Here is a 24,065-nt window from a genome sequence, read left to right as displayed (position 1 = left end):
GGCCTCTTCTCTCCGGAAAGCTCATCTCCAGGCCCCCCATCCCCACCCCTGCCGGATGCCTCTGTCACCTCTCTCCTCTCTCTCCCTGAGCTCCTCAACAGGCAGGGAGGGCTGGGTGGGTCCTGCCCCTGGGAATCCTGAGCTCTGCATCCTGTCCTGGCCACCAAGCACCAGGTATCAGGCAGACACTGACCTAGGGACAAAGGGCACAAAGCGCTATCCCACTCGCGGAGCCCAGCACAGCCACAGGGGCTTTGCATGGGCTGTTCATGCTGCTTTGAATGAATGCTGGTCACCCCCATCCCTTGAACCTGGCCTTCGCAGATCCTTCTAGTTGTTTGGGTGGTGACCTCATCTAAGAGGCCCAACCAACAGCTCTCCCTTGCTCGCCTACCACCATCTCTTGACAAGAGACGCCAGCTGGTGCCCTGGCTTTCTCTTTCTCTCTCTTTTTTTAAGATTTTATTTATTTATTTGACAGAGAGAGAGATCCCAAGCAGGCAGAGAAGGGGAAGCAGTCTCCCTGCTGAGCACAAAGTCCGATACGAGGCTCAATCCCGGGACCCTGAGATCATGACCCGAGCTGAAGGCAGAGGCTTAACCCACTGAGCCACACATGCGCCCCAACCCTGGCTTTCTCTTATGGAAGGGTGCTCGCCATGGGTTTCTCCCTCCAGGTAGACAGCACAGCACTGTGGCCCTCCTGCGCCCACAGCCCGACAGCAGCAGGTCTCCATCTGGGCCATGGACCGCCCACAGGACAGCAGCGAGGAGCGGGGACAATCTGGAGGGATGGGGGATGGAGAGCATTTGCACCCAGCGCACATACACTGCGCATGCGACTAAACTGAAGCCTGAGTACTTCCTACCTCCCTGGCCCCCTACAGGCCTCCCTGGGATACTGCCTTTGAGCTCTGATGCCCTGGTGAAGGCTGCCACCTCAGTTTCCCTGGGTGCCATGGGGGCTTGGGAGACACGGCTGTGCTGCCCAGACCACCGTATGGTGGTGTCTGAGGGGCGGGAGTCTGCACCTCTGCTGCTCACAGGCCCTGGTCTCCAGGGGACCCCCTCCCAGCAAAAGCCCTGGGAGGACAGTGCCTAGAACCCTCCCTTCTGAGCCTTGGTTCCCACATGTCCCTCCCAAAGTGGCCACAGCAGACACAGATGCGGGGGGAGGTGGCTCCCATGGTGGATACATTTATTGACAAGAGTGGGGCTGGGCTGGGCTTCCAGCCTCTGCCTCTGGCCAGAACAGGTGAGAGAGCTTGAGGAGGGGTGCCCAGCAGGGAAGGCGGCACACCTTGCTGTCCCCTGGCTCGGGAACCGGTCTTATGCACTGGGAGCGTACTGTAGCACCAGCCGGTCAAAGTCGTTCTCCTTCAACGTGGTGGGGGAAGGGGGAGACACAGAGAGAACATGAGTCAGGACCCCAGTCACCCTCCTTCCCTGGCCCTGCCCGGGGTGTCTTGGGACCAGGGACAGACAGTCCGCCTGGGCTCACCTTGGCCTGGTACTCCTTGATGAAAGGGTGGGACCGATGTGCATCCTTCAGCTGGGACAGGTAGCGGTTTGTCACCTGCAGGGGACAGGAGGCCAGGTGAGCTGAAAGGGGGCGAGGGGAGCCAGGTGCTGCTCACATACAGGGCAAGGGGAGGGGTGGGGGGATGGGGTAGCTTCCCAGCTTCCCACTGACCCCAAGCAAGAGCTTCCATCTCCCATCACCTCCATTACTCCATCCGGAAATCTGGCTGATGCTGGGTGGGACCCTCAGGGTTGGGGCAGAAAGAGGGGACAGGTGGCACAGAACCTCTGCTCAGCGCACAGTGGAAGGATGTGCCGAGGGGCTCAGTGAGTGGGTTGGGAAGGACCCAGGCCCAAGGAGAGGGCGGAGCGCAGGTCAGGGGGAACAGGGCTGGGAGGGGAGGGGGGTTTGTTCTGGGCACACTGTGCAGAGAATCCCCAGGGATCCTGGTGCTAGAACCTGGACCCCAGACAGAGCCCTTGCTGCCAGCCTCGCCCCTCCTCCTCAGGCCCACACTGACTATATGGGGCGGGGGCAGCTGTCTCCCCAAGCCCAAGGGTCCAGTGCCATCTCTGGGGTGAGTGGGAGAGTTGCTCTATCTGCTATACTACGCTAGCCCTGAGGCCACCCGGGGGTCCTGCTATAGGGATGGGTACCAGACGGCCAGGAAGCCCTAGGGTGGGTCCCTGGTCAAGTGGGCCAGTCAGCCACCTAAACAGCCGGGCCCCAGAGTTCTCCCTCCCTCCCTGCCCTCACACAACAGGGGCTCACAGGGATGGCTCCCCTGGGCCCCTCTCCTCTGTTCTTCTGCCCAGTGACCTCCCAGAGGTGGCACAGGTGGGGGACCTGGCTCAGCTGGCCCTGGCTTGGGCACGCTCTGAGACACGGCCCACTAGTTCACACAGCCCACGGGAGCAGCCGACCTACAGCCTCAGCGCCCGCAACACCAACTTCATAGCGACCCTTGTGCTGATGGCAACCGCACCTGCCTCCCTGCCAAAGAAGTGGCTTTCTTTGAGACCCTGAGCTTCGTCCAGGGCTGGGGCCACACCGCAGAGACCTGCCCAAAGCAAGAAGGCCAGAAAACCTCCCTGAGCCAGGGGGCCCTACCTCGGGGGGCTTGCCCAGGTGCTGCGACAGGACGACGAGGTTGATCAGTGTCTCCGGGTGGCCACTGTCCTGGAAACACAGGAGACACCAGGCGAGCAGGGTCAGCTCCCCCAGGCCCCCAACTTGGCCTGTCCACCCCCATCTCTGGTGGGAAACCGGCTCCTGTTGACCCAGGGTAAAGACAGGACCCACTCAAAGTCATACCCTCAGAGCTGGGGCAGGGGGCAGGGCTAGGGGACCCAAAGCATGTCCACTGGCCACTCCACAAGGCCATGACCTCAGGGCCCCCCTTCTGCCTGGGAGGCAGCGTGGTGGCAAGGGGGGAGCCCCGGCCCTCACCCGTCTTCCCGCCTCCTCACAGCAGCAGCTTCCCCTCAGCCCGATGTCTCATCTGTGGGCCAGGATGAGACCAAGCCTCCTTGCTGGTGGCAGTCTTTGAGGAGTAATTTATCACACCAATGGCAAAGGAATAGAGCCCAGCCCCAGGTGGCCTGAACACCATCACAGACAAGGGGTCCCCCTCCCTGCAAAAATGAGATCTGAGACCACAGGGCAGACCCTACCCACCCTTCCGGCTCTCTAGGGGCCTTAGCAAGAAGCTGCTGGGAAACTACCAGAACATCCAAGCGGGTGACCTCACCCCGCCCACCCACATGAGGCGTTGAGGCACAGGGAATGCAGGGAACTGGCCCCAGACCCCCTGGAGCAGGAAGGCAAGACCGCTGCAGGGGGCCCTGACCGCGCACTCGAACAAAGACACAGCAACCTGGATGCGAGGTGTCATAGGTTCGAGGGACTGCATAGACCCCAGCCTCCTGCATGGACCCGGCTCTGCTCCACTGCTGCCCCTCTCCAGGGCGACTCAACTCCCCCCCACCTTAGTCTCCTCGCGGAGGTTGTCAAGAGGGACAATGGCACGTGCCCATGGAAGCAAAACGAGGGGAACGCCAGAGGAATGGAAAGGACAGTGGAAAGCAGGGGGTGGCCCAAGGCACCGGGACAAGAGAGGCCGTGGCATGGCAGGGAGAGGAGGGGGTCAGGGCCACTGGCAGCACCCTGCCCCAGGTGGGATCTCAGAGAATGAGGACAGATGGGTGTCATTTCACTGGGGACCCCACTGCCTTCTCCTTCCGGGGCACAAACATCCCACCAGGCCAGACGTTCCTGACTGCACCCAGCAGTCCAGTTAAGGTCCAAGCCTGTCAGGGAGGCACAGCAGCCAGCACAGACACAGGCGCCCTGGCAGGCCAAAGCAGCTCCACGCAGGCAGCCCAAGGAGCACCCGACGGATGGCCCCTGGCCTGTTCGTGATCTGCAAACAATCTCCTGATGGTAACTCAACCCCCTGCACAGGTATGGGGGAGAAAGCTTCCTACTGGTGTCCTTTTCTCGTTACATCAAAAAACGTTTTCCAAAAACGGAAAAAACTTTGACATTTCCTCTGATTATAAAAGTAACACACAAGACCTCATGCGTCATTTGGGAGAAGGCAGCGGGGGTGCCCTGCCAGGGCCTCACTAGCGGTTCCTCTCCTAGACCCGAAAGGCCCAGGCAACGCCTCCCATCGGCAGCCTGCTCTCCCCTTGGTAACGAACGGCAGGCATCTCTTCCAAGTACTGGCTCAGGGGAGAAGTCACATCATCAAGAGGCCGCCAGACCAGGCAGCCAAGACCTTTTTGCTCAGCTCAGCCCTGCTGAAGTCCAAGCCGATAGGAGCCTCCCATTTCCGAGAAAGGCCACAATCAACACTTCTATTTACAGTCCGAATCTTAGCTGATTTGCTATCAAAATAAATTCCCACATCACGTGCCAGGCCCGTGGGGTCTCCCTCTGCCCGGTCGGTATGCCTCTGCAGCAAGCCCTGCGTCCCCTGCCGCCCCCACCGGGAGCCGCCGTGTGGGCTGGGCCTGCCGTACCTTGTCCAGAGCCTCCTGCAGCACGCCTTCAGCAGCCTCCCATCGGCCCTGGGCCATGTGGCAGGCCGCCTGCCCATTGAGCAGCAGCAGGGTGGACGAGCACTTGTCAGCCATCTCCTGAAAGATGTAGTAGGCATCCTGCAGCTTCTCACCACCCTGCGGGCAGAGTTTCAACATCACCGGTTTGTCACCCTACTCCCCAGCCCTGCCACCGCCTGCTCCCGCACACGGCAGGGTGACGCCAGCTGGCACTCCGCGGAAGTGATGCCAGCGTGGCCAGCGCTGCGGCAGGCCGTCCCTGGACCCCTCTCTTCTGTCGCCGAAAGTCCGGGTTCAGAATGAAAGGCTCTGTCTGCGTGCTAGAGATGCAGCATCACTTACAGGGGAGCCTGAGACCAAGATGGGCTTGGGAAAAAACACAGAGCTGGTGAACAGTGGGCAGGGCTCCCCCCCTAAGTTGCAGGGACTAGAAAACAGTTTGGGTGAGGCCTCAGCCCCAAAGGCCAGTGCAGGCGCATGCGGATGGGGCACACATTTTAAGCAGCCATGAAAAAAAAAAAAAAAAAAAAAAAGACAAGAAAAAGAAAAGCTTAGAGAAAACCCAGTGCCAGAAGCCAGAAAAGGGGCCACTGCCGGCGGGCAGGAGGGGCAAGGCATGGAGGAGATAGGGGCTGGGCGCAAGGGAAGGTGCACGGGAGACACTGGCCACTACCCAGTGTCAGGAGCCCAGGCAGTGAGCTGAGTGGGAGCCAAGCCCAGGGTCAGGCCTGGGAGGCTGCCCCACCAGGCAGGCTCACTCGGTCCATCAAGTCTGGTCCCAGAGCCCCCCAGCTCATCTGCTCTGGCTCTGGTCAAGATGCTCGGCTATGAGGAGCCGGGAATGGGGCTGCAGCTGATCAAGGTGCGAAATGTGCCAGGGCGCACTGCGCTGGGGGTTCCCCTAGGGGACGGGCCCTTGACCCAAACGAAGGAGCAGGTCCAGTGCGTCCATAGAAGCCTGTATCAGCACTCTCCCCCAGACAGCGGCCAGCGCTGGATCCAGGGGGCACCTCCCAGGCCTCTGATGTTCCCTCATTCCCCCAGCAAGGCCCAGGGGCTCACCACAGCCAGATTGACCCAGGCGGTGGCCAGCTGGGTGAGGGTAGCGTCCTCATCCTGGTCCTGCATTTTCTTCAGCTCCTTCCTGGAGACAGAGGAGAAGGGTAGGAGGGAGCCCCCCGCATTCTGCTCATGGGACACATACTGGTGCCGGCTCTGACCCAGCTGGGCCCTGACCCAGCTGCCCCCACTGCACACTTGGGAAGCCCACCCCAACTCTGCAGGGAGACAAGGACAGCACCATCCCTCATCCCAGGCAACACCCTGCCCCAGGCAACACCCTGCAGGGAGGGGCAGGCAAACCAACAGTGTGTCACCCCCATGGGCTTGAATGAAGTGAATGGACAAGCAATTGCACTCCTGATGCTCTGGGCCTTCAGAAAGGGCCCAGGGAGGGCCCCCAAGCTGAGTGCCCCCTAGCGGCCAGAGGCCTGGCTTCTGGGGAGCATGGCGTCCTGCTGCACTGACAGCCGCTGCTCTGACAGTCCTGACGCTGGGGGGCCCCAGCCTGGGAGCTGCAGCTGGGGACGCGTGGGAGAGACGTACCGGGCAAGGTCCAGGCGGTCCAACTTCAGCAGGATCTGCACGGTCATGGCCATGCTGTGGGACAGACAGGCAGTCAGCCTCACCACTCTGCGGCTCATCAGGGTTCACTCTGTGTGGGCACCACCTCCGGAACATTCCTAGGGGTCCCTCGGCTGCCAGCCCTGCCTGGCCGGGGGCGATGCTGAGCCACACTGGACTGACCCCGGCTCTACAGGCTGGGCCAAGCCTCCCACAGCTTCCTGGGGCCCTGGCTTCCCCATTTCACCACTGAGCACGCGTGGGGCCAGAGTTTTCACCAAGTCCCATGTCGTCCCACTCTGACTACCCTGAGACTGGACACCATATCTGTGCCCCAATCCTGGTGCGAGGGGGACACTGGCCACCACCCAGTGGCAGGAGCCCAGGAAGTGAGCTGAGCAGCCAGACCCAGGGTCAGCCCCCAGGGAATGCTGTGGGTCCAGTCACAGCGTGGCTGCGAGGGGCACGTGCTCACGCCCTCCAGGGCCCATACCTATGGCTTCCCTCTCTGCCTGAGAGCTGTGGCCACTGCTCATGTATGAGTCACTCGCTCCCTTGTCTCCCCGCCCAGAGCAACGGGGTAGGAGTCTGAGAAACAGTTACAGAGTCTGCTGCTTTGTAAGCTGCGTGCGAGACCTATTTCTTTTTTTTTTTTTTTAAAGATTTTATTTATTTATTTGACAGAGAGAGATCACAAGTAGGCAGAGAGGCAGGCAGAGAGAGAGAGAGGAGGAAGCAGACTCCCTGCTGAGCAGAGAGCCCAATGCGGGACTCGATCCCAGGACCCTGAGATCATGACCTGAGCCGAAGGCAGCGGCTTAACCCACTGAGCCACCCAGGCACCCCACGAGACCTATTTCTAAGCTGCCACAAATCCCTTTCTGGATGGGGGGGGCCAGAAACAGATACAAAAATGAACCTGTGGGGACCAACTAACCAAGGGACAACAGGTACCCAGAGAGTTCATAGGGGAGGGCAGTCGCACCCTCCAGGCCGGAGCCTGGACACGGCGCCCTAGATGAAGCACTGGCCCAGAGTCACCTCCTAGGGCGGGGGTGGCACCCGTGGCACGCTGCCAGGTCTGGAGTGCGCTGAATGGGGGCTGGCATCAGGGGAGGGCCTGGGGGGACGCGGGGAGGACACAGAAAGGCCAGGGCCCAGGAACACAAGGCTCCATAGTGGGGGCGGGGGTACAGAAACCACGGGCAGAACAAAGGTGCTTTCTCCTCTGCCATCGGGAACAGAGGGTTTCCAGCCCTGGGAGCCGTGTCCTTGGGAACAGCAGCCCAGCCGTGCAGAAAGGAGTGTCTCCTGGACCAAGAATGGGAGCTGCAGCCTGAATGGGAAGCCTGGGCCCCACCGGTCTCTCCCTACAGCCCCCCACTGTTCCCATGACAACGGCCAATGAGGCCTTGAGCAGCCTGGAGACCAGAGGGGCCGCTCAGGCCTCCAGGCCTTCCCGCCAGAACAGGGAGGACACTCACCACTCCAGGCTGTCCCCCTGGTGCAGGGCACGCAGGGCCGCATCTGGGTTCTGGTCGTGGAAGTAGATGGAGGCAGCCATCAGCAGGAAGGTGGTGTTGGTCACGTCCACACTCCGACTCATCTCTCGGTCCAGCTCGGCCACAATGGAGTCCCTGCGAGACAAGGCTGCTGAAAGCCTGCAGCCAGAGGTGGGCGGCAGCCTTGCCCCTGTGGGAGCAGACAGGTCCAGAGAGGGTAGGCCAGGCCCCCAGGGGAACACAGCAGCTGCAGGCAGAACGGGCCCCTCGTGGGATGCCTGGGTGGCTCAGTTGGTTAAGTATATGCCTTCGGCTCTGGTCATGATCTCCAGGTCCTGGGATTGAGCCCCGTGTTGTGCTCCCAGCTCAGCAGGAGTCTGCTTCTCCCCCTGCTTGTCTTCTCTCTCTCAAATGAATAAATAAAATCTTAAAAAAAAAAAAAAAAGAACAGGCCCAGCTGTTGCCATCGAGCCCCCTGGGCACCAACTTCACCGCCCTTCCACATGGTACTTCTTGCCCTTCCACAGAGACACTGAGGCTGGGTGCTTTCAGGCCCCATGGGAGGTGGGGGGCAGGAGGGGACATGTCCACAGAGCAGCACAGACGACTGCTAGGCCTACAGACCTCCTGGCCCTCAGAGACAGGAGGCTGTAGTGTCCACATCACCCTAGATGTGGAGGGACAGACTGACTTGCCAGGGTCGCCTCTCTGGGGACAGGAAGCCACACAGATAACTCTCACTCTGGTGACATCGCCGCCTTCTGCAGTGGGCAGCTGCGATGGCCAGCTGCTCTGGGCAGGCGGGCCGCGTGCGGGCTGGTGACCGGGCTGGAGCCAGGTCTCCCCCAACAATCAGCCGGGTCCCCCACAGACCATAGGATACCCGAACCATGATCTGCTTAACTAGAAAACAGAGCCCAAACCCCTTATTTCAAAAGGCTTCTGAGCAGTTGACAGAAGGGAAGAGCCCGGCCCCAAGACGCCACCGGACCAAAACTGCTGTTCAGGGTCCACAGGATCCCCAGAAAGGTGTGAATGTCACGTGGGCTGCTCGGGGGCCACTGGCCAGAATCTGCATCTAAGGCCCTGGAGGATGGAGACACGCCTGTCACTGTCCTTGTGACCACCAAGGTGCTGGAAGGACAAATGACTTCAAACCCGAGACTATCTCCCACTCCGCACACCCGGAGCGCGTGCAGGGTGTGACACAGGGTTGGCACAGGAGCCCTTGCGGCCACCCCACGACGTTCCCTGCCTGGTTTGTGGCACCAGGACTAGACACGCCACCTGCTGTTGTTGATGTGATGGGAGCATCATACGGTGTTACTTTAACATGACACGGGTCACCTGCAGGTTCTGGGACTTTCTCCACAGCCTGCTTGCTGCGCTGGCTGTGGGGATGCCAGGACAGACGCACCCTGAATCCCTCCGCCTTCCTGAGCTCCTGCCCCACGGCAGCCCCTGCTCCTACAAGGTCCCTGGGTCCCCTCCTCTTCCAAAGGGAGAACAGGGCTTGTCTTCTTGGCTCATGAAGTGTGGTGAGGGAGAAAGGACAGCCTCAGGAGCCTGCCTGCCTTGGCGTCCTGGGGCTGCTGTCACAAAGCCCCGCAGCCCTGGAAGATGCAAACAACGGGGACAGACTCTCTCACAGAGAATTCTAGAAGGTAGAAGTCCGATATCCAAGTGTGGGCAGGGAAGGTTCCTTCTGAGGCCCCCGAAGATGAATCCATCCCAAGCCTCTCTCCTGGCTTCAACCAGCCGCCCACAGTCCTTGGCACGCATTGGCTTCTGTGTCATCCCGATGATGCCTCCGTCTTCACGCATGCCTCCCCTCTGCACCTTCTCTGTCTTCTCATCTGTCTCTAGTCAGGACACCAGTCCCGGATTCAGGGTCCACCCTACATCCAAGATGATCTCAAGATCCTTACCTAATTATATTTGCAAAGACCTTATCTCCAATGATGCTGCGTTTATGGGTTCTGGGGATCAGAACCTGGGGGCCCCCATTCAGCTGTCACTGCTGACAAGTAAACTCCCCCCAACCTCAAGCTTCGAGGGCCAAGGACCCCAATCAGGAGACAGGGCACAGAATGCTGCCCTTCATTAGGGCAGCGGCCAGGGGTCACAGCAGGCGGTCTCACCCACACCTGGGACCCAACGGCAGCCTCGGTGGCCCATGAGAGTAGCATAGTGTCAACAAGGTCATGATCAAGTCCTGGTATCTAAGAAGTTCCACTCGGCCTTTCTGTGAGGCTCCTTGCTACTAAGAGGGATGCTTCAGGGTGGTGGTGGGGTCTCAGGGCTGGGCAGGTGGGGGTGGGCAGGTGGGCGGGGGAAGACCCACAGGGTGGAGCGTCTTCCTGTCCTGGGCTAGGCTGTTGCCCTACCCCAGGCACCCTGGGGAGGATATTTGAATGTAAAACTTCCTAACCCCAGGGGGCCTCAGGACCAGCCATTCCTGGGCTGGGGAGGCAGCACAGAGGACCACCGAGCCTGCTGGGTCATGCTGGTGCTCCAGGCCTGGGCAGAGGCAGAGCCCATAAGCACCGGGCAAGTATCCCAGCCAGCAACACAATGAACGGCTCACACAACTGCCCCGGCAGGGTAGGAATGCCCTGAGGCTCAGGGAGCCAAGAAGGTGGGGAGAGATGCAAACCCCGCCCTCTCATCCTCACCTCTGGCTGTCGTTGGCCAGGTACTCAGCAAACATACGGACAGCCTGGAGCTCAGGGGCGGAGGAGGGCTTGATCTCATCCAGGACCACACCATACTTCCTCTGCAGTCAAGAGAAGCATGCTGTCAGCTGGACCTGCTCTCCCCTGTGGGGCTCACACCTCAGCCCTCAGGAACACGAGAGCTTTTGGGGGCTCTAGGAGCACTCTGGCAGAGCCCTGACGCCTGGAACCAGTGGCTTCCCCCAGAACCCACTGCCTGCAGGGGTCCCTCGGCCTGCCAGGGCCAGCCCTGCCACAGGACCTGCTGTGAGCCAGCACGGCATCACCTGCCACCTGTCAGGCCACAATGCCCACCACTCTAGCAGGAGACCCCAGGGCTGAAGTGAAGGGCGAGGGCCCTGCCAGCTCCGGGTGGAAGGCATCTCCCAGGGGCCGGGGGTCTAGGCATCAGGACACACACCCCCTCCCGCTGATGCTCAGAACCAGTGGTGGTGCTCACTGCTGGGAGGGGAACTGGAGTCAGGGGCCCACTTTCACCACATTCCTTCTCAGGTGGTTTTGATGTTTTTGCTGCCACCAGCAGGTGTCCTTTTGTATGTATACATTCACACGCATACATCCGCCAGGTACACCAGAGCATCCCCTCTGCTGGGGGCCGCATATACTGTTCAGGTAAGGGCAGGGTGAGGAGGATGGGTCAATGGGAGGGCTGGGGTCCCAGCAGGCTTCAGAACACTCCACAGAGGGAAAGATGTGAACAGAATCCAGGAAGCCACCCAGGGCCTGATGTGAGGTGGAGGCAGCCGCGGAGCCATGTGCCCAGGACAGATCACGGTCCAAGGCTGAAGCTGGGGAGGAGAGGCAGGTGGGAGGCCAGCTGCCAGTGGGCCTTGGCGGGGGAGGCCAGGGCAGGGCACAGCTCGGTCTACACCATCTGGACTGCCTGCATGGCCAGTGCAAGAAGAAAAGCTGCCTGTGGACTACAGGGGGTTACACAGGATTCTCTTTACTATCTACTTGCTTATTCCAAAAACCTAAAGCTATACTAAGCAAAGAGAACCTACTGATTACATAAATAAAGAAAAAAAGGGGGAAGAAATCCCTATAATGGTCATTGGGCCTCATGAGTCCACAACCTCGGGAACACAGCCACCTACTTGTGGAGGCCACACTCGCTGCTCAAGGTCCTGGACTCTGGCCTCCTTTGTCTGTTGTCCCCACCCCAGTCGCCGCCCAGCACTCTGTTCTTTACTCTCCTGTCCCCGGGGCCTTGGAGGTCACAGGCCCACACTCACCTGTGCAAGGTATGCTCTGTAGAGGAAGACGTCCCTTTCTATATCTCTCTCTGGGCTTGAGGGCTGCAGAGAGACAGGGAGACCGGTCAGGATGCCTCGAGCTGTGTGTCAGACCTGTCCTCAGGGGAGGCCAGGTAGCTTCCCTAGTGGCTGCCGGGCCTACATCACAGCCCTGATCTTGTCCCAGACCATCACCACCCCAGGAAGGGGGTTCGATCCTTACCCGCATCCACCCAAGTGAAGAAAGTGGGGCACCCACTCCCGCTGCATGGCCACGGGCCAGGCTGGAGCCCATGCCTTTAACCACTGGACATGTGGCCACAAGTACTGACAGGTGCCCCCAGAGTGCGATGGGTCAAAACAGAAGCTGCTTAATGATGTGGGTGGTCCAGGAGGTTGGTGGGGAAATGCCTCAGTGCCTGAGTTTGTAAAAGTAGAGAAAACTGGGGCACCTGGGTGGCTCAATCAGTTAAGTGTCTGCCTTCAGCTCAGGTTGTGATCCCAGGGACCTGGGATTGAGCCCTGCATTGGCAGTCCCTGCTCAGTGGGTAGCCCCAATCTCCCTCTGCCCCTCCCCTTGGCTCATGCTCCCCCCAGCCGAAATGAACAAAATCTTCAAGAAAAAAGGTAGAAAAAAGAGGCTGGGAGGATTCCCATCCAGAGGCCAATGGTTGATTCTGAAGAACCGATGGGACCCGGGAGACCTGCAAAAGGGACTTTACTTGTGGTAACAAATACTTCCATGTAACCTGTTATTGTCCTGGTTTTGTTCCAAAACACGTTTTAATCATGGAAAACAGAAGAGACAAAGGTCTGCCTCACTCAGAGGAGAGCTCAGCGGGGCTGCCCGGGAACAATGACATCTGCATCCAGCCTAGGCCACACTGCTCAGCCCCGGTGCCTTGAAGCCGGGAAGCCCTGCAGAGGGGATTTCACTTGGGGAAAGAAGAGAAAATTATCCTCTCACTCGGGGCCTGGGGGAAGAAGCCCCCTGAGCCTTGGCCAGGCCATGAGGCTATGGGGGATACGGACCAGAGCCAGGAAAAGAGGAAGGCTCGTAAAAACTTGGGCAGAAGTTGCGTGGTGAGTGCTGGGCTGATCTCCAGATCCGAGAAAACAGGGATGGCATCTTTCTGAGCAAACGTTTTCCTGCCATGTGTGGCTTGGGGAGGAGAGCTCACCAGAATTACCTGAGAACAAAGCCAGGAGGCCCACACCCACCAAAGCCGGCAGACCCCTGAGTGGCCCCCGACTGACCTCAGACGGCTCCAAGGTGCAGCCAGTCCTGAGGACAGTAAGTACCATGGTGGGGTTGGGTAGTGATGGGATGAGGACCGCCGTCAGGATGGCCCCACTAGACCTGCAGCGCCTTGAGGCTTCCTGCACTGCTTCGTCCCCAACGCCAGGCAGCACCTACGATCTTGTGGGCACTTAAGAAATGTCTGACAAATGAGGATATGTCACGATGGTGACACAGCACTACATCCGATCAAGGGCAATGACTCCCCAGGTGTCCCACGTGGGGTCACCTCAGCTCGAGTCTGTCAGAGATTGCTGGGGCCACCGTAATCAACTACCATCAACTGGGTGGTGGGAAAGAACAGAAAATTATCCTCTCACAGTCCCGGAAGCTAGCAGTTCGAATCAAGGTGTCAGCAGGACCACACTCCCACCAAAGGCTCCATGGAGGATCCTTTCTGGCCTCTTCCAGCTTCTGGGGGCTCCAAGTATTCATTGGGTTGTAGTCCCCTCCCCCCAATCTCTACCTCCATCTTCTCTGTCTGCCTCAAACCTCTCTTTGCCTTTCTCTTAGAAGGCATTTTTCTTTTTAAAGATTTTATTTATTTATTTGTCAGAAAGAGTGAGAGATCACAACTAGGCAGAGCAGCAGGCAGAGAGGGGGAAGCAGGCTCCCCCCTGAGCAGAGAGCACGATGCAGGGCTCAATCCCAGGACCCTGAGATCATGACCTGAACCGAACCCAGAGGCTTAACCCATTGAGCCAGCCAGGCGCCCCACTTAGAAGGCATTTCTCATTGGATTTAGGGCCTATCTGAAATCCTGGCTGATTGCATCCAAATAGCCTTTACTGAATTCTATCTGCAATCATCCTCTTGCCAAATAAGTCATGTTCCCAGGTTCCCAGTGAACATATCTTTCAGGGGACACCGTTAAACCCAGTACAGGCTGCCCAAGAGGGTTTGTGGACCATGGACCAAAATTAAATCACACTGAATGGCTCAGTGGGGACAGTATGCTCATTCTGGATGCATCAGGGTCAATGACATGGTTTTGCAGCAGTGCATGTTTCCTACATCACCAAAGAGGGAGCAGTTCCCCAGCTCAGAGGCTGGGTTGCAGTGTGCCTCCACCCACGGCAACTGCCAATCTGGTTTCTGTGACTGCTTCCAGTCCCTGAGTACAGCAGGGCACACTGGTTCTCCCTTTCAGCAGTGACGGAAAGTCTGAAAAATACGACAGAAGACTTGCTCCCTTAAGCACTCAAGCTATTACACATTCACTCACTTCTTTTCTCATCTGATATCCCCAGAACACAAGGCTATGTGAAAATTAATAAAAACAAAACTCGTTTGGGCACCTGGGTGGCTCAGTGGATTGAGGCCTCTGCCTTTGGCTCAGGTCATGATCCCAGGGTCCTGGGATGGAGCCCCGCATCAGGCTCTCTGCTCATCAGGGAACCTACTTCCCTACCTCTCTCTCTGCCTGCTTCTCCGCCTACTTGTAATCTCTGTCTGTCAAATAAATCAATAAAAATCTTAAAAAAAAAGAACCAAAAAAACCAAAACCCAAACAAAACAAAAAACTCGTTGAAAATAGAATCAGGCGGCCAGAAGGGGGAGCTCTCAAGCCACGACACACTCCAAGTCCATGACAGACCCCAACAGAAGAGGGGTACCATGAATTCCCCACAGGAGGATGAGATTTTCTCCTTGCCTGGCAACTGGCTAGCCAAGGAGACTGTCACAACTCAGGCAATGAGAAGCCACCGGACTCTGAGCTCCCAGTTTACTCCAATGGGTTTTTGTCTATAACAACTCCTCTCGATTTCCTTTCCCCTGTGAAAGAGGAGTCCTCTCTGTTCTCTGGACTTGCCCATGGTTTTGCCATAGGTTACACATCCCAAGATGCAATTATCCGTTAATCCCCAATGAACCCATTTTCCTAATAAAATAACTGACTTTTCTTTTTAAGGTTAACAAGGAGGGCGAGCAAGATCCTGTCAATTTCACAGCTCTAATGCACGGCCAGTAGTTCACTCTCAAAGTGTCAGTAACACCCATGTCCCTCCCTAAAAGTTCCTGCAGAAGGACCTGCTGTCCCCTCTTGTCATCCATTAGCTGGGTCCTGCCTAGCAGGGCTATTTTCTAGCTCTCAAATGACCAACCTCATTCCCATCACTGTCCATCACACCACCCCCCTGACTTCTTGTTTATGTACTTGTTTACTGTCTCCCTGAGGAGCTTAAGGTTTCCAAGAGACCTCAGAGTTTTATCTATTTTATCACTGCTTTGACCCAGCACAAATACACTGCCTGGTCCACAAAGAAGCTCAATGAACGAATGAAGGAAGGAAAGAAAGAAAGAAACGAATGGGAAAATTCGAGGAGAAACAACCTGGCTCGTGGCGCAGGGTAATGTCGAGGAAGCCATTTCTCTCCCAAACAGCAGTGTCAGCATCATAAAATGAGAACGAACAACAGTTCCTACTTCACGGGGATTGAGGGTATGGTGGCATAAGCGGGCTCTCCCCAAGTGACAAATACTACTATTATTACTACAGAGGTATAAACACCTTCCTTACTCAAATACCTTCCACGGGGCAGAACGAGCTCTGAGTGAGAAATATCAAAATATGTCACAGCTTTGAGTTTTGTCAAAGGTCAGGGTAACTAACTCCTCACAGTGCTCTGAAAAGGTACACTGGTGGGCAGACGCCGCGAGAAGAAGAAGATTTTAAAAATAAGAGAGCGACCCGTGGCCGCCTGGAAGCGTCTTTCTCCACCACCATCCCCTCGCCCCCGAACGGCCGCACCTTCACCCGCTGCGCCTCGTTAATGCACTGCTGGTAGCTGCCAATGTAGAAGGCATTCTTCACGTCGAACAGCTCGTCCACTTCTCCGGAGCCGCCACTGGCCGGGCTGGGAGCCGGAGGCGCCATACCGCTGTGGTCCCCGTCGCTCCTCTTCCGGAGGGACACGTCGACCGGAAGCAGAGAGTCACCGCAAGGCACGCTGGGAATTGTAGTTTACTCGTTTCTACCTGATGATGAACCAAAGGGAGTTAAAGGACGGGAGTCGCAAGGACGACTCCGCAGGGCATTCGGGAACTGTAGTTTGATTTTATCGCGCGAGCCAATGGAAATCGGGAAAAGATGGTAAGCATGTGGTCGAGGCTGGGAATGGTCGAGTGAGCTAGAGGTGGGTGGGACCACGCAGCTAGCGATCCAGTAAACGGGAGCGGTTCGTGACGTCATCTGTACGCGCCGGAAAGCACGGCTCACACGAGTGCTCGCACGAAGCTGGTGAGGGGGATGGCCGGTTTCGCGGAGCTCGGACTGTCATCGTGGCTTGTGGAACAATGTCGGCAGCTGGGTTTGAAGCAGCCTACGCCTGTACAGCTCGGCTGCATCCCTGCCATCCTAGAGGGTAAGTGTGTCTCGGCCTCTTCCCCAGGAAGCCTACCTCCTCTTATCGGCTCCCTTTCCTTCCGCAGCTTTTGCGTCCTCTTATCGGCTCCCTTTCCTTCCGCAGCTTTTGCGCACCCCACTTCTGCGAGGCGAGGGAATATGCTTGGGCGTTATTGGCGAGCCTGGGTCCCAGAGGTAGACTGGGCATTGTTGGCGTTTGCAACGCACAGTTGATTTCCTGTGTGTCCGCACACAAGTGATGTAATCCCGGAAACTTGGGACCTCAGAGCACAGGGATGAATGACTAATGGCCACTACTGAGAAACTTTGGTAGTTTGCACTACCATCTTAATTTTACAAACGGAAACTGAGTTTGTCGAGATTACTAGTAAATGCAGGACTCTGGTCCCGTGAATACTCCCCACTCCCCACTCTGGTAGTGCAATCCCGTTTGCCATTAAAGAGATGCTGTTAGGGGCACCTGGGTGGCTTAGTTGATTGAGCGTCCCACTCTTGATTTCCACTCAGGTCATGATTTCAGGGTGGAGATCAAGGCTGGCTCCATGCTGGACGTAGAGCCTGCTTGGGATTCTCTCTCTCCCTCTCTCCCGCGCTTCTCTCCCTTCCCCACGTTTTCTCTTTCTTTCTCTGTAGAAAGAGAGAAAGAAAGCCAGCCTAGGATATAATAAGCTGAGAGTTGAGGTATTAAATAGACAAAGATGGAAAAATTGATAGCCAGCCTAGAATATAAGATTGGGGGAAGGTTTTCAGGTTTCCCCAAGCTGGGATGCTCTGTGAGGGAGTCAGATGAGATAGTGAGTTGTAGTGGGGCACCTGGGTAGCTCAGTTGGTTAAGCATCTGCCTTCAGCTTAGGTCATGATTCCAGCCAGGGTCCTGGGATCGAGCCCCGTGTCTGGCTCAAGCAGGGAGCCTGCTTCTCCATCCTCTCCCTCTGCCACTCGACCTGCTTGTGCTCTCTCGCACACAAGCTTGCTCTCTCTCTCTCTCTGTCAAATGAATAAATAAAGTCTTGAAAAAAGAAAAAAGATAGTAGTGGCATCTTGGGTCAGATGGATGTGGGTTCCAGTCCAGCCTGCTACTCACTGGCTGTGTGTGCTGAGCACGTCTCTGAGACTCTGTTTCCCTTTCTGTTCAATGGAGATAATAATGGTCACACTCTCCTAGAATTTGTCCATATGCCCAGAACACAAATGACATAGGACACATTGGACACATGGTAACCGCTCATCAAACGTTAGCTATTGTGAACTGCCCAGTAGAACCTTGTCTGCACCTGGTGTGTGTTGATGCCTCTTTGCCCTCTGCCCAGGTCGGGACTGCTTGGGCTGTGCCAAGACAGGCAGTGGCAAGACAGCAGCATTTGTCCTGCCCATCTTGCAGAAGCTGTCTGAGGATCCCTATGGCATCTTCTGCCTCGTCCTGACACCCACCAGGTGAGCCCCCCATAGGCCTTCTGGGTGAGTTAACCATCTGTGTTTTCTTGGGCAAGCACCTTTACCTCTCTGAGTGCCCTTTCCCTATGTTTAAAACGGGGATGGAAGTCATTCCTGCCTCTTAAGGGAAGCACAGAATTTACCGGGATAGTGTGTGAGAAGTGCTGAGCATAGGTCTTGTCTCGTGGTAAGCTGTCAATTGTCTTGTAGCCCAAGACAGAGACACATTTCTTGTTCTTGGGCAGATATAAATATGGCAGTTGACGTGGTAAGTCCTCTAACAGCAGTAGGAGAGGTAGGCACTGTATGTTGTAAGAGTGTGGCCTGGGGAGGGGAAGTCGAGGAACACGTCATTCCAGATATTCCTTAAAGGGTGACAAGTATGTCTCAAAGGGACAAGTTTGGAGAAGGATACGCTAGGCAGAGGAAGCTGCTAGTGCATTCGAGTAGAGGTGGGAGAAATGCAGGGAACAGATTAGGTACTTGGGGTTAGAGCCAACTGGAGAAAAGCCTAGAATGCCAGGAAGAGAATTAGAACCAATTCTGTGGGCATCTGAGCAGGGGAGGGCAAGACAGAGGACAGTAAGTGGGCACATGAGCCAAGGGCAGGCCTGGGCAGAGCTGGGGCTGAGGGGTAGGGAAGAAGGGACTTGGACACTGACCAGCCTCAGGGGAGAGGGGACTGATGCTTAGGTTTCGGGCTTTGGTGACTGTGGTGTCAAGGCCACTGCCGAGGAAGAGAGGCCAGGTTGGGTGGAACTGGTGGGAAAGGGGCCATGGGATGTGGTCAGAGGGGCTCCAGCGCTCCATATCAGAGCCTTTATCCAGAGGGAACTGGGAGCTGTGATGCGTGTGTAAGTAGGAGAGGGACAGTCAGGAAGTCTGAGGGTTGGATATGGGAATGGGAGGCAGGCACAGAACCCCTATCTAACCCAGCCTGACCCCTTTACACCCACAGGGAGCTGGCCTACCAGATTGCAGAGCAATTCCGGGTGCTGGGGAAGCCTCTGGGCCTGAAAGACTGCATCATTGTTGGCGGCATGGGTACAAGGGGCCTGGGGAGGCTCTGGGTAGGGAACCCCCTCGGCCTCAGGCCACCTACCCAGACCCACTTCTCGCTCTCCACCTGCAGATATGGTGGCCCAGGCCCTGGAGCTCTCCCGGAAACCACACGTGGTCATCGCCACACCAGGGCGCCTGGCTGACCACCTACGTAGCTCCAACACTTTTAGCATAAAGAAGATCCGTTTCCTGGTGAGTCGGCCCAAGGCCCGGATTCATCCATTTGGGACACGTGTCCCATAGGCCATCCAGTAGAGCTGTAGGAGGGGTGACAAGGACAGCAGAGAAGCAATATGAGGTAGCCCAGACTAGCCAGGGTGGTCGGGGGCAGGGCCTCTCTGAAGCGCTGAGATAGTTGAGGGAGAAGATGTCTGAGACCTTGAGGGAGAACACTCCAGGGCCCATCTCCAGGGCTGGGAAGGAGGCATGGGTGGGGGAGAAGCAGGCTGGGCACGTGAGCGGGCCCTGGACAGCGCTATCACTCCAGATCCCCTACCCCTGGCTACTGGTTCTCAGGTGATGGACGAGGCAGACCGGCTGTTGGAGCAGGGCTGCACCGACTTCACCGTGGACCTGGAGGCCATCCTGGCGGCCGTGCCTGCTCGCCGGCAGACCCTCCTCTTCAGCGCCACACTGACTGACACACTCAGAGAGCTTCAGGGCCTAGCCACGAACCAGCCCTTCTTCTGGGAGGCTCAGGCCCCGTGAGTCCATAGCCAGGTCCCGAGGGGCAGGGCAGGGCAGGCAAGGGGTCGGGTGGGGGGGCCACACCCAACAGAGGTTCTTGCCCATGGACCGTGCAGGGCATTGGCTCCCTTCAGCAGTAGGGGAAACTGAGTCCGGTCCCCCACCTCCCTATCCCCAGGGTACGTACAGTGGAACAGCTGGACCAGCGCTACCTGTTGGTGCCTGAGAAGGTCAAAGATGCCTATCTGGTCCATCTGATTCAGAACTTCCAGGACGAGCATGAGGACTGGTCCATCATCATCTTTACCAACACGTGCAAGTGAGCACGGGCTGCCTCTCTTCTCCTCAGACCCCTTCCCGTAGCCTTTATGAGGCCTGAGGTGCGAGGCACATGGCCAGTGTTGGCACTCTGGGGCCTCTGCTGAGACCAGAGATTTCAGAGGATTCACTCAGGGAAGCTCAGATCAAGCAGTTTGCTGAGGCCACACCTCCTGAAGAGGGAGCCAGGACTTGGGGTTCCTCAGACTCCCCTTTTTTTTCTTTTTCTTTCTTTTTTCTTTTTTAAGATTTTTCTTTATTTGTCAGAGAGAGAGAGCATGCGGCCCATGTGTGTGCATACAAGCCGGGGGTAGGGGGGCAGCAGGCAGAGGAAGAAGCAGGCTTCTCACTGAGCAGGGAGCCTGATGTAGGGCTCGATCCCAGGACCCTGCTACCATGACCTGAGCCGAAGGCAGACAGACACTTAACCGACTCAACCACCCAGGCTCCCCAAGACCCGCTCTTAACCAGAAGGCATGGGGGCCTCTGGGTGTCCCCCAGAAATGCCCTGCTGCAGCCAGGAAGGCCTCGAAGCAGCAGCTTTTTACTGTGTCTCGGGCTGTCGCTAAGGCCCAGCACATTGGCTCCCACAGCCAGGCCCTCCTCTCTGCAGTCCTGGAGGCCTTCAGAATCCTTTGAAGCTCTTGGGGAGGTCCTTAGGAAGCTGTAGCATGATCTGGAGTGGAAACGCAGCCTACGTCACATGGAGGAGACCTCCTGAGTGGCTGCTGCCCCCTAAGAATGTATCAGCTACCAGAAGAGGAAAGTCTGGGTTTAGGGCTGACTTTCATTGGCTTAGGCCAGGGTCGGCAGGCAGGATACCCTGCACCCCTGCTTCTCCTTCACCAGCTGTGCAGAGCTCCCTACTTGCCATCTTGGGGTGTGCCGGGGTGGGAGTGCCTTCCCTGACCGGGGCCCTGGAGAGGCTGCCAGCGTGTCCTTCCCCCCCAGGACCTGCCAGATTCTGTGCATGATGCTGCGGAAATTCAACTTCCCCACTGTGGCTCTGCATTCCATGATGAAACAGGTGTGGGGTCAGGCTGCCCCAGAGAGACACCCCTCCCCATCCCTAGCCTTGGCCTCTCTGCTCCTCCCAGCCTCAGGGCCTTTGCCCACTCCTCTTCCCTCTGCCTGAAACACTTCCTCCATGCGTTAACCTTGGTCTGTCCTCATGGGGGCGCCCGTGAGGGTGGGAAGCCTGGACTCCCATGTTCCCAGGCCTCACACGGTAAATGCTCAAACATTTGCTAACCCTGACCCCCAGTCTTCCCAATTCTCTTCCTGACCTGGCAACAGAAAGAACGCTTTGCTGCCCTGGCCAAATTCAAGTCCAGCATCTACAGGATCCTGATTGCCACAGATGTAGCTTCCCGGTGAGCAGCCCCACCGTACTCCCTCCTGTGGGCTGGCCAGTGGCACCCCCACAGAGGGATCAAAGGGCTCACCCTGGAGAGGGGTGGGGCTGCCCCAACTTCTGGCTGAGTGACCTGGGGTGGGTCCCCGCCTTGGTTTCTGCATGTGGATGGCACCATTGACTGGCCTCTGCCTCCAGGGGCCTGGACATTCCCACAGTGCAGGTGGTCATCAACCACAACACCCCCGGGCTCCCCAAGATCTACATACACCGAGTCGGCCGGACAGCTCGGGCAGGTAAGCAGACAGGGCCGGGTGGCCTTCGGACCTGTTTCCCTCCACCCTGCCCACCCCTCGAGGAGCCCAAGTCAGGAGCCAGTGGGAGAAAACGGGGTGGAGCCCGCAGGCAAGAAGCAGGGTCAAAAGTTGGGGGAATCATCCTTTCGAAAGCAAAGGCAGGGAATGTTTTGGTTTCTGAGATTCTCAGCCCGGGGTGGGCAGAGACAGGGTTTCTGGGGTGGCCAGCCGAGGCCTGGTGCTTCTCCCCTGTCCTGTAGTCCTGGGGCAGGGCATATCAGCTCTCTAGGTCCGTCTCGTCATCAAAGGACAGGTAGCAGGAATGATGCATGTTTGTGCTGCTCCAAGGGTTGTGAACCTCACCAGCTTTGAGTGCTGAGGGAGACACCGTCACCCTCACAGAAATGGGGGACAGAGAGACTAGTGGGCACAGCTCTGCACTGAGGCATGTCAAGGCTTCTCACTGACAAAACTCCCTGACAGCCGTGCCCTGGAGGGAAATCAGCCACGTCCCCAGCCCCTGTGGACGGCTGGCCTGCCAGGAGAGCCGCCTCTCCCAGGGCCCTGTGTCTCCTCTGGGAGGGACCTGCCCTCACTCCGTTCCCACCAAGAGAGCTGCCTGGTGGTCGCAGCCTGTCTCTGTTGGCCCCTAGCTCACAGCAGGTAACTGTGGCATGTCCTCGCAGGGCGGCAAGGACAGGCCATCACACTGGTGACGCAGTACGACATCCACCTTGTCCATGCCATCGAGGAGCAGATCAGTGAGTGGAGGGACAGGAGAGGGGCCGGGGGGAGACGGGTGCATCTGGGTGAGATACCTGCCAGGCTGCTCGCGGAGCAGAGCTTGGACTGCACTTCCCGCTCTGTGCAACCCCAAGTGATGGCTTTTAGCCCGGTTATCAAAACCAGCTTCCCACAGTGGCCCTCAGCCGCTGAAAGCTACATCCGGTGGGAAGAGACTTCAGTTTCTCAGCCTGGGATGTATCGGTGGTCCCTGTGGATGAGTCAGAGCCCCAGGGCCAGTGTCTGGGTGTGTTTAACAACCCCCTTGGGTGTTTTAATGTGCAGCCCAGACCAACCAGCATTGGAAAATCTGTAATCACTGCACAGATTGCCCTAAAATTCAGAAATCTCTGGACTGCAAAGGGCAGTGTTTGAGTAATCCTTACACCCAGCGTGAGGCTCAAACTCATGATCCCAAGATCAAGAGTCGCACCCTGTTCTGACGGAGCCATCCAGGCACCCCTAAAGGACAGTGTTTAAAAAAAATATTTCCTGTCAAATTCATAGTATTGCTAACAGTGACAAATAAAAGGACAGCCTCTTCAGGTCTGCGATCCCAGATCTTGCTTATCTGACCCTAATCTGCTCTGACGCCAGTCTTGCATGCCCTACTGCATGGGAAGCTCATTCCCAAGCCAGAATCTCTCCCTTGTCTGCTCTCTCCCACCCACTGGGACCCCTGCCCCTGCAGAGAAGAAGCTGGAGGAGTTCTCTGTGGAGGAGGCCAGTGTGCTGCAGATCCTCACGCAGGTCAACGTGGTGCGGAGGGAGTGTGAAATTGTGAGTATTAGAAGCCGTGAGACCGCCGGTGCCCCCTTGGAGATGAGGGCCCCCGTGACAGCCTTTCCTTCCCTCCCCAGAAACTGGAGGCGGCCAACTTTGACGAAAAGAAGGAGATCAATAAGCGGAAGCAGCTGATCCTGGAGGGGAAGGTGAGGGGTGAGGGGCACGTGGATGGCAGGGAGGGCTTACAGGAGGCAGACTGGCAGCTTGGTCACCTGCGGGTCCTCCCATGCCAGGATCCCGACCTGGAGGCCAAGCGCAAGGCTGAGCTGGCCAAGATCAAGCAGAAGAACCGGCGCTTCAAGGACAAGGTGGAGCAGGTGCTCCAGCGGCAGAAGGCCAGGGGGGCTGGCCGCAGGGGGCGTCCACCCAGGGCCCCCCCTGGAGCACAATCGGCCCCGGCACCCAGCCAGGGCCCGTCCTGAGCACCACTGTGGCCCCCACCGGCCCTGCCTGGGATTCCTTCCTGGAACCAACGGTCAGACGGCTCCTCCCCTCCCCCCAGACCTACTCAGTCCCTGTCAGTGGGACCCAGGGACACCCATGTTGTGCTTCACACAGCTTTCCACCTTGCCGCCCCTGGCTGGCCCCTTCTTGGAGCCCCTGCCTGCAGATGAGAAGGAGCACTGGCTACGAGGTTGGGCCCAGCTCCACACACAGTGACCCTGGGGGGTGGATGCTGCAGGGCCCCAGAGCAAAGGTGTGTTGCTTGCAGGAGTCACCTAATAAATGGGTCTCTTGACTTTTTCCCATCGAACTCTGCGGGAGTGGGGGCAGGAGAGGAGGGTTCAGCTGCTGGTGCTTCCCAAGGCCCCCAGAATATCATGTCACCCCCCACCCCACCCCAGTCCTCCATTCCCATCAGGCCAAGCCAAAGGTTTCAACTACAGTGCTGGCCATTCTGGCCAGGTGACCTTGGGTTTGAGAAGCCCCCTGTAGACCTCAGTTTCCTCATCTAGAAAATGGGCACTGCAAGGACACCATTCTCCAAATGTGGCT

General features: G+C 57.6%; 2 protein-coding genes across 3 annotated transcripts; one reads left to right on the top strand and one right to left on the bottom strand.

Moving 5' to 3' along the window:
• Positions 1 to 1,165: 1,165 nt before the first annotated feature.
• Positions 1,166 to 15,924, bottom strand: COPE (COPI coat complex subunit epsilon). The gene is made up of 10 exons (XM_004760908.3): positions 15,735 to 15,924; positions 11,683 to 11,745; positions 10,388 to 10,488; positions 7,695 to 7,847; positions 6,193 to 6,246; positions 5,650 to 5,731; positions 4,549 to 4,704; positions 2,633 to 2,701; positions 1,502 to 1,576; positions 1,166 to 1,377 (listed from the first exon to the last, which is right to left on the bottom strand). Exons 1-10 carry the CDS (start codon positions 15,858 to 15,860, stop codon positions 1,330 to 1,332), a joined length of 927 nt encoding a protein of 308 aa, XP_004760965.1. The 5' UTR covers positions 15,861 to 15,924; the 3' UTR covers positions 1,166 to 1,329.
• Positions 15,925 to 16,175: 251 nt separating this feature from the next.
• DDX49 (DEAD-box helicase 49) lies at positions 16,176 to 23,813 on the top strand. Of its 2 annotated transcripts, none has more exons than XM_013060610.2 (13): positions 16,176 to 16,347; positions 17,660 to 17,783; positions 18,742 to 18,827; positions 18,916 to 19,037; positions 19,362 to 19,549; positions 19,711 to 19,851; positions 20,802 to 20,877; positions 21,147 to 21,223; positions 21,403 to 21,500; positions 22,187 to 22,261; positions 22,957 to 23,063; positions 23,144 to 23,215; positions 23,303 to 23,813. In XM_013060610.2, exons 1-13 carry the CDS (start codon positions 16,233 to 16,235, stop codon positions 23,489 to 23,491), a joined length of 1,470 nt encoding a protein of 489 aa, XP_012916064.1. In that variant the 5' UTR covers positions 16,176 to 16,232; the 3' UTR covers positions 23,492 to 23,813. The 2 variants fall into 2 exon arrangements, with proteins under 2 accessions (XP_012916064.1, XP_004760970.1); XM_004760913.3 differs by having other exon boundaries at positions 16,177 to 16,347; positions 22,975 to 23,063.
• The last annotated feature ends 252 nt before the right edge of the window (positions 23,814 to 24,065 follow it).

Source organism: Mustela putorius, unplaced genomic scaffold (assembly GCF_011764305.1).
Source record: "Mustela putorius furo isolate JIRA1106 unplaced genomic scaffold, ASM1176430v1.1 tig00000095_pilon_pilon_pilon, whole genome shotgun sequence".
NCBI lineage: Eukaryota > Metazoa > Chordata > Mammalia > Carnivora > Mustelidae > Mustela > Mustela putorius.
Note: the sequence above shows the minus strand (reverse complement) of the source record. Positions and strands in the feature narration are given on the sequence as shown.

Coding starts and splice junctions, on each gene's coding strand:
- DDX49 (XM_013060610.2), top strand. CDS start 16,233: ATGGCCGGTTTCGCGGAGCTCGGACTGTCATCGTGGCTTGTGGAACAA. Junction 20,878..21,146: donor TGCATTCCATGATGAAACAG/GTGTGGGGTCAG, acceptor ACCTGGCAACAG/AAAGAACGCTTTGCTGCCCT. Junction 23,216..23,302: donor AGCTGATCCTGGAGGGGAAG/GTGAGGGGTGAG, acceptor CTCCCATGCCAG/GATCCCGACCTGGAGGCCAA.
- COPE (XM_004760908.3), bottom strand. CDS start 15,860: ATGGCGCCTCCGGCTCCCAGCCCGGCCAGTGGCGGCTCCGGAGAAGTG. Junction 11,746..15,734: donor ACGAGGCGCAGCGGGTGAAG/GTGCGGCCGTTC, acceptor GTCTCTCTGCAG/CCCTCAAGCCCAGAGAGAGA. Junction 4,705..5,649: donor CCTGGGTCAATCTGGCTGTG/GTGAGCCCCTGG, acceptor CTCTGCCCGCAG/GGTGGTGAGAAGCTGCAGGA.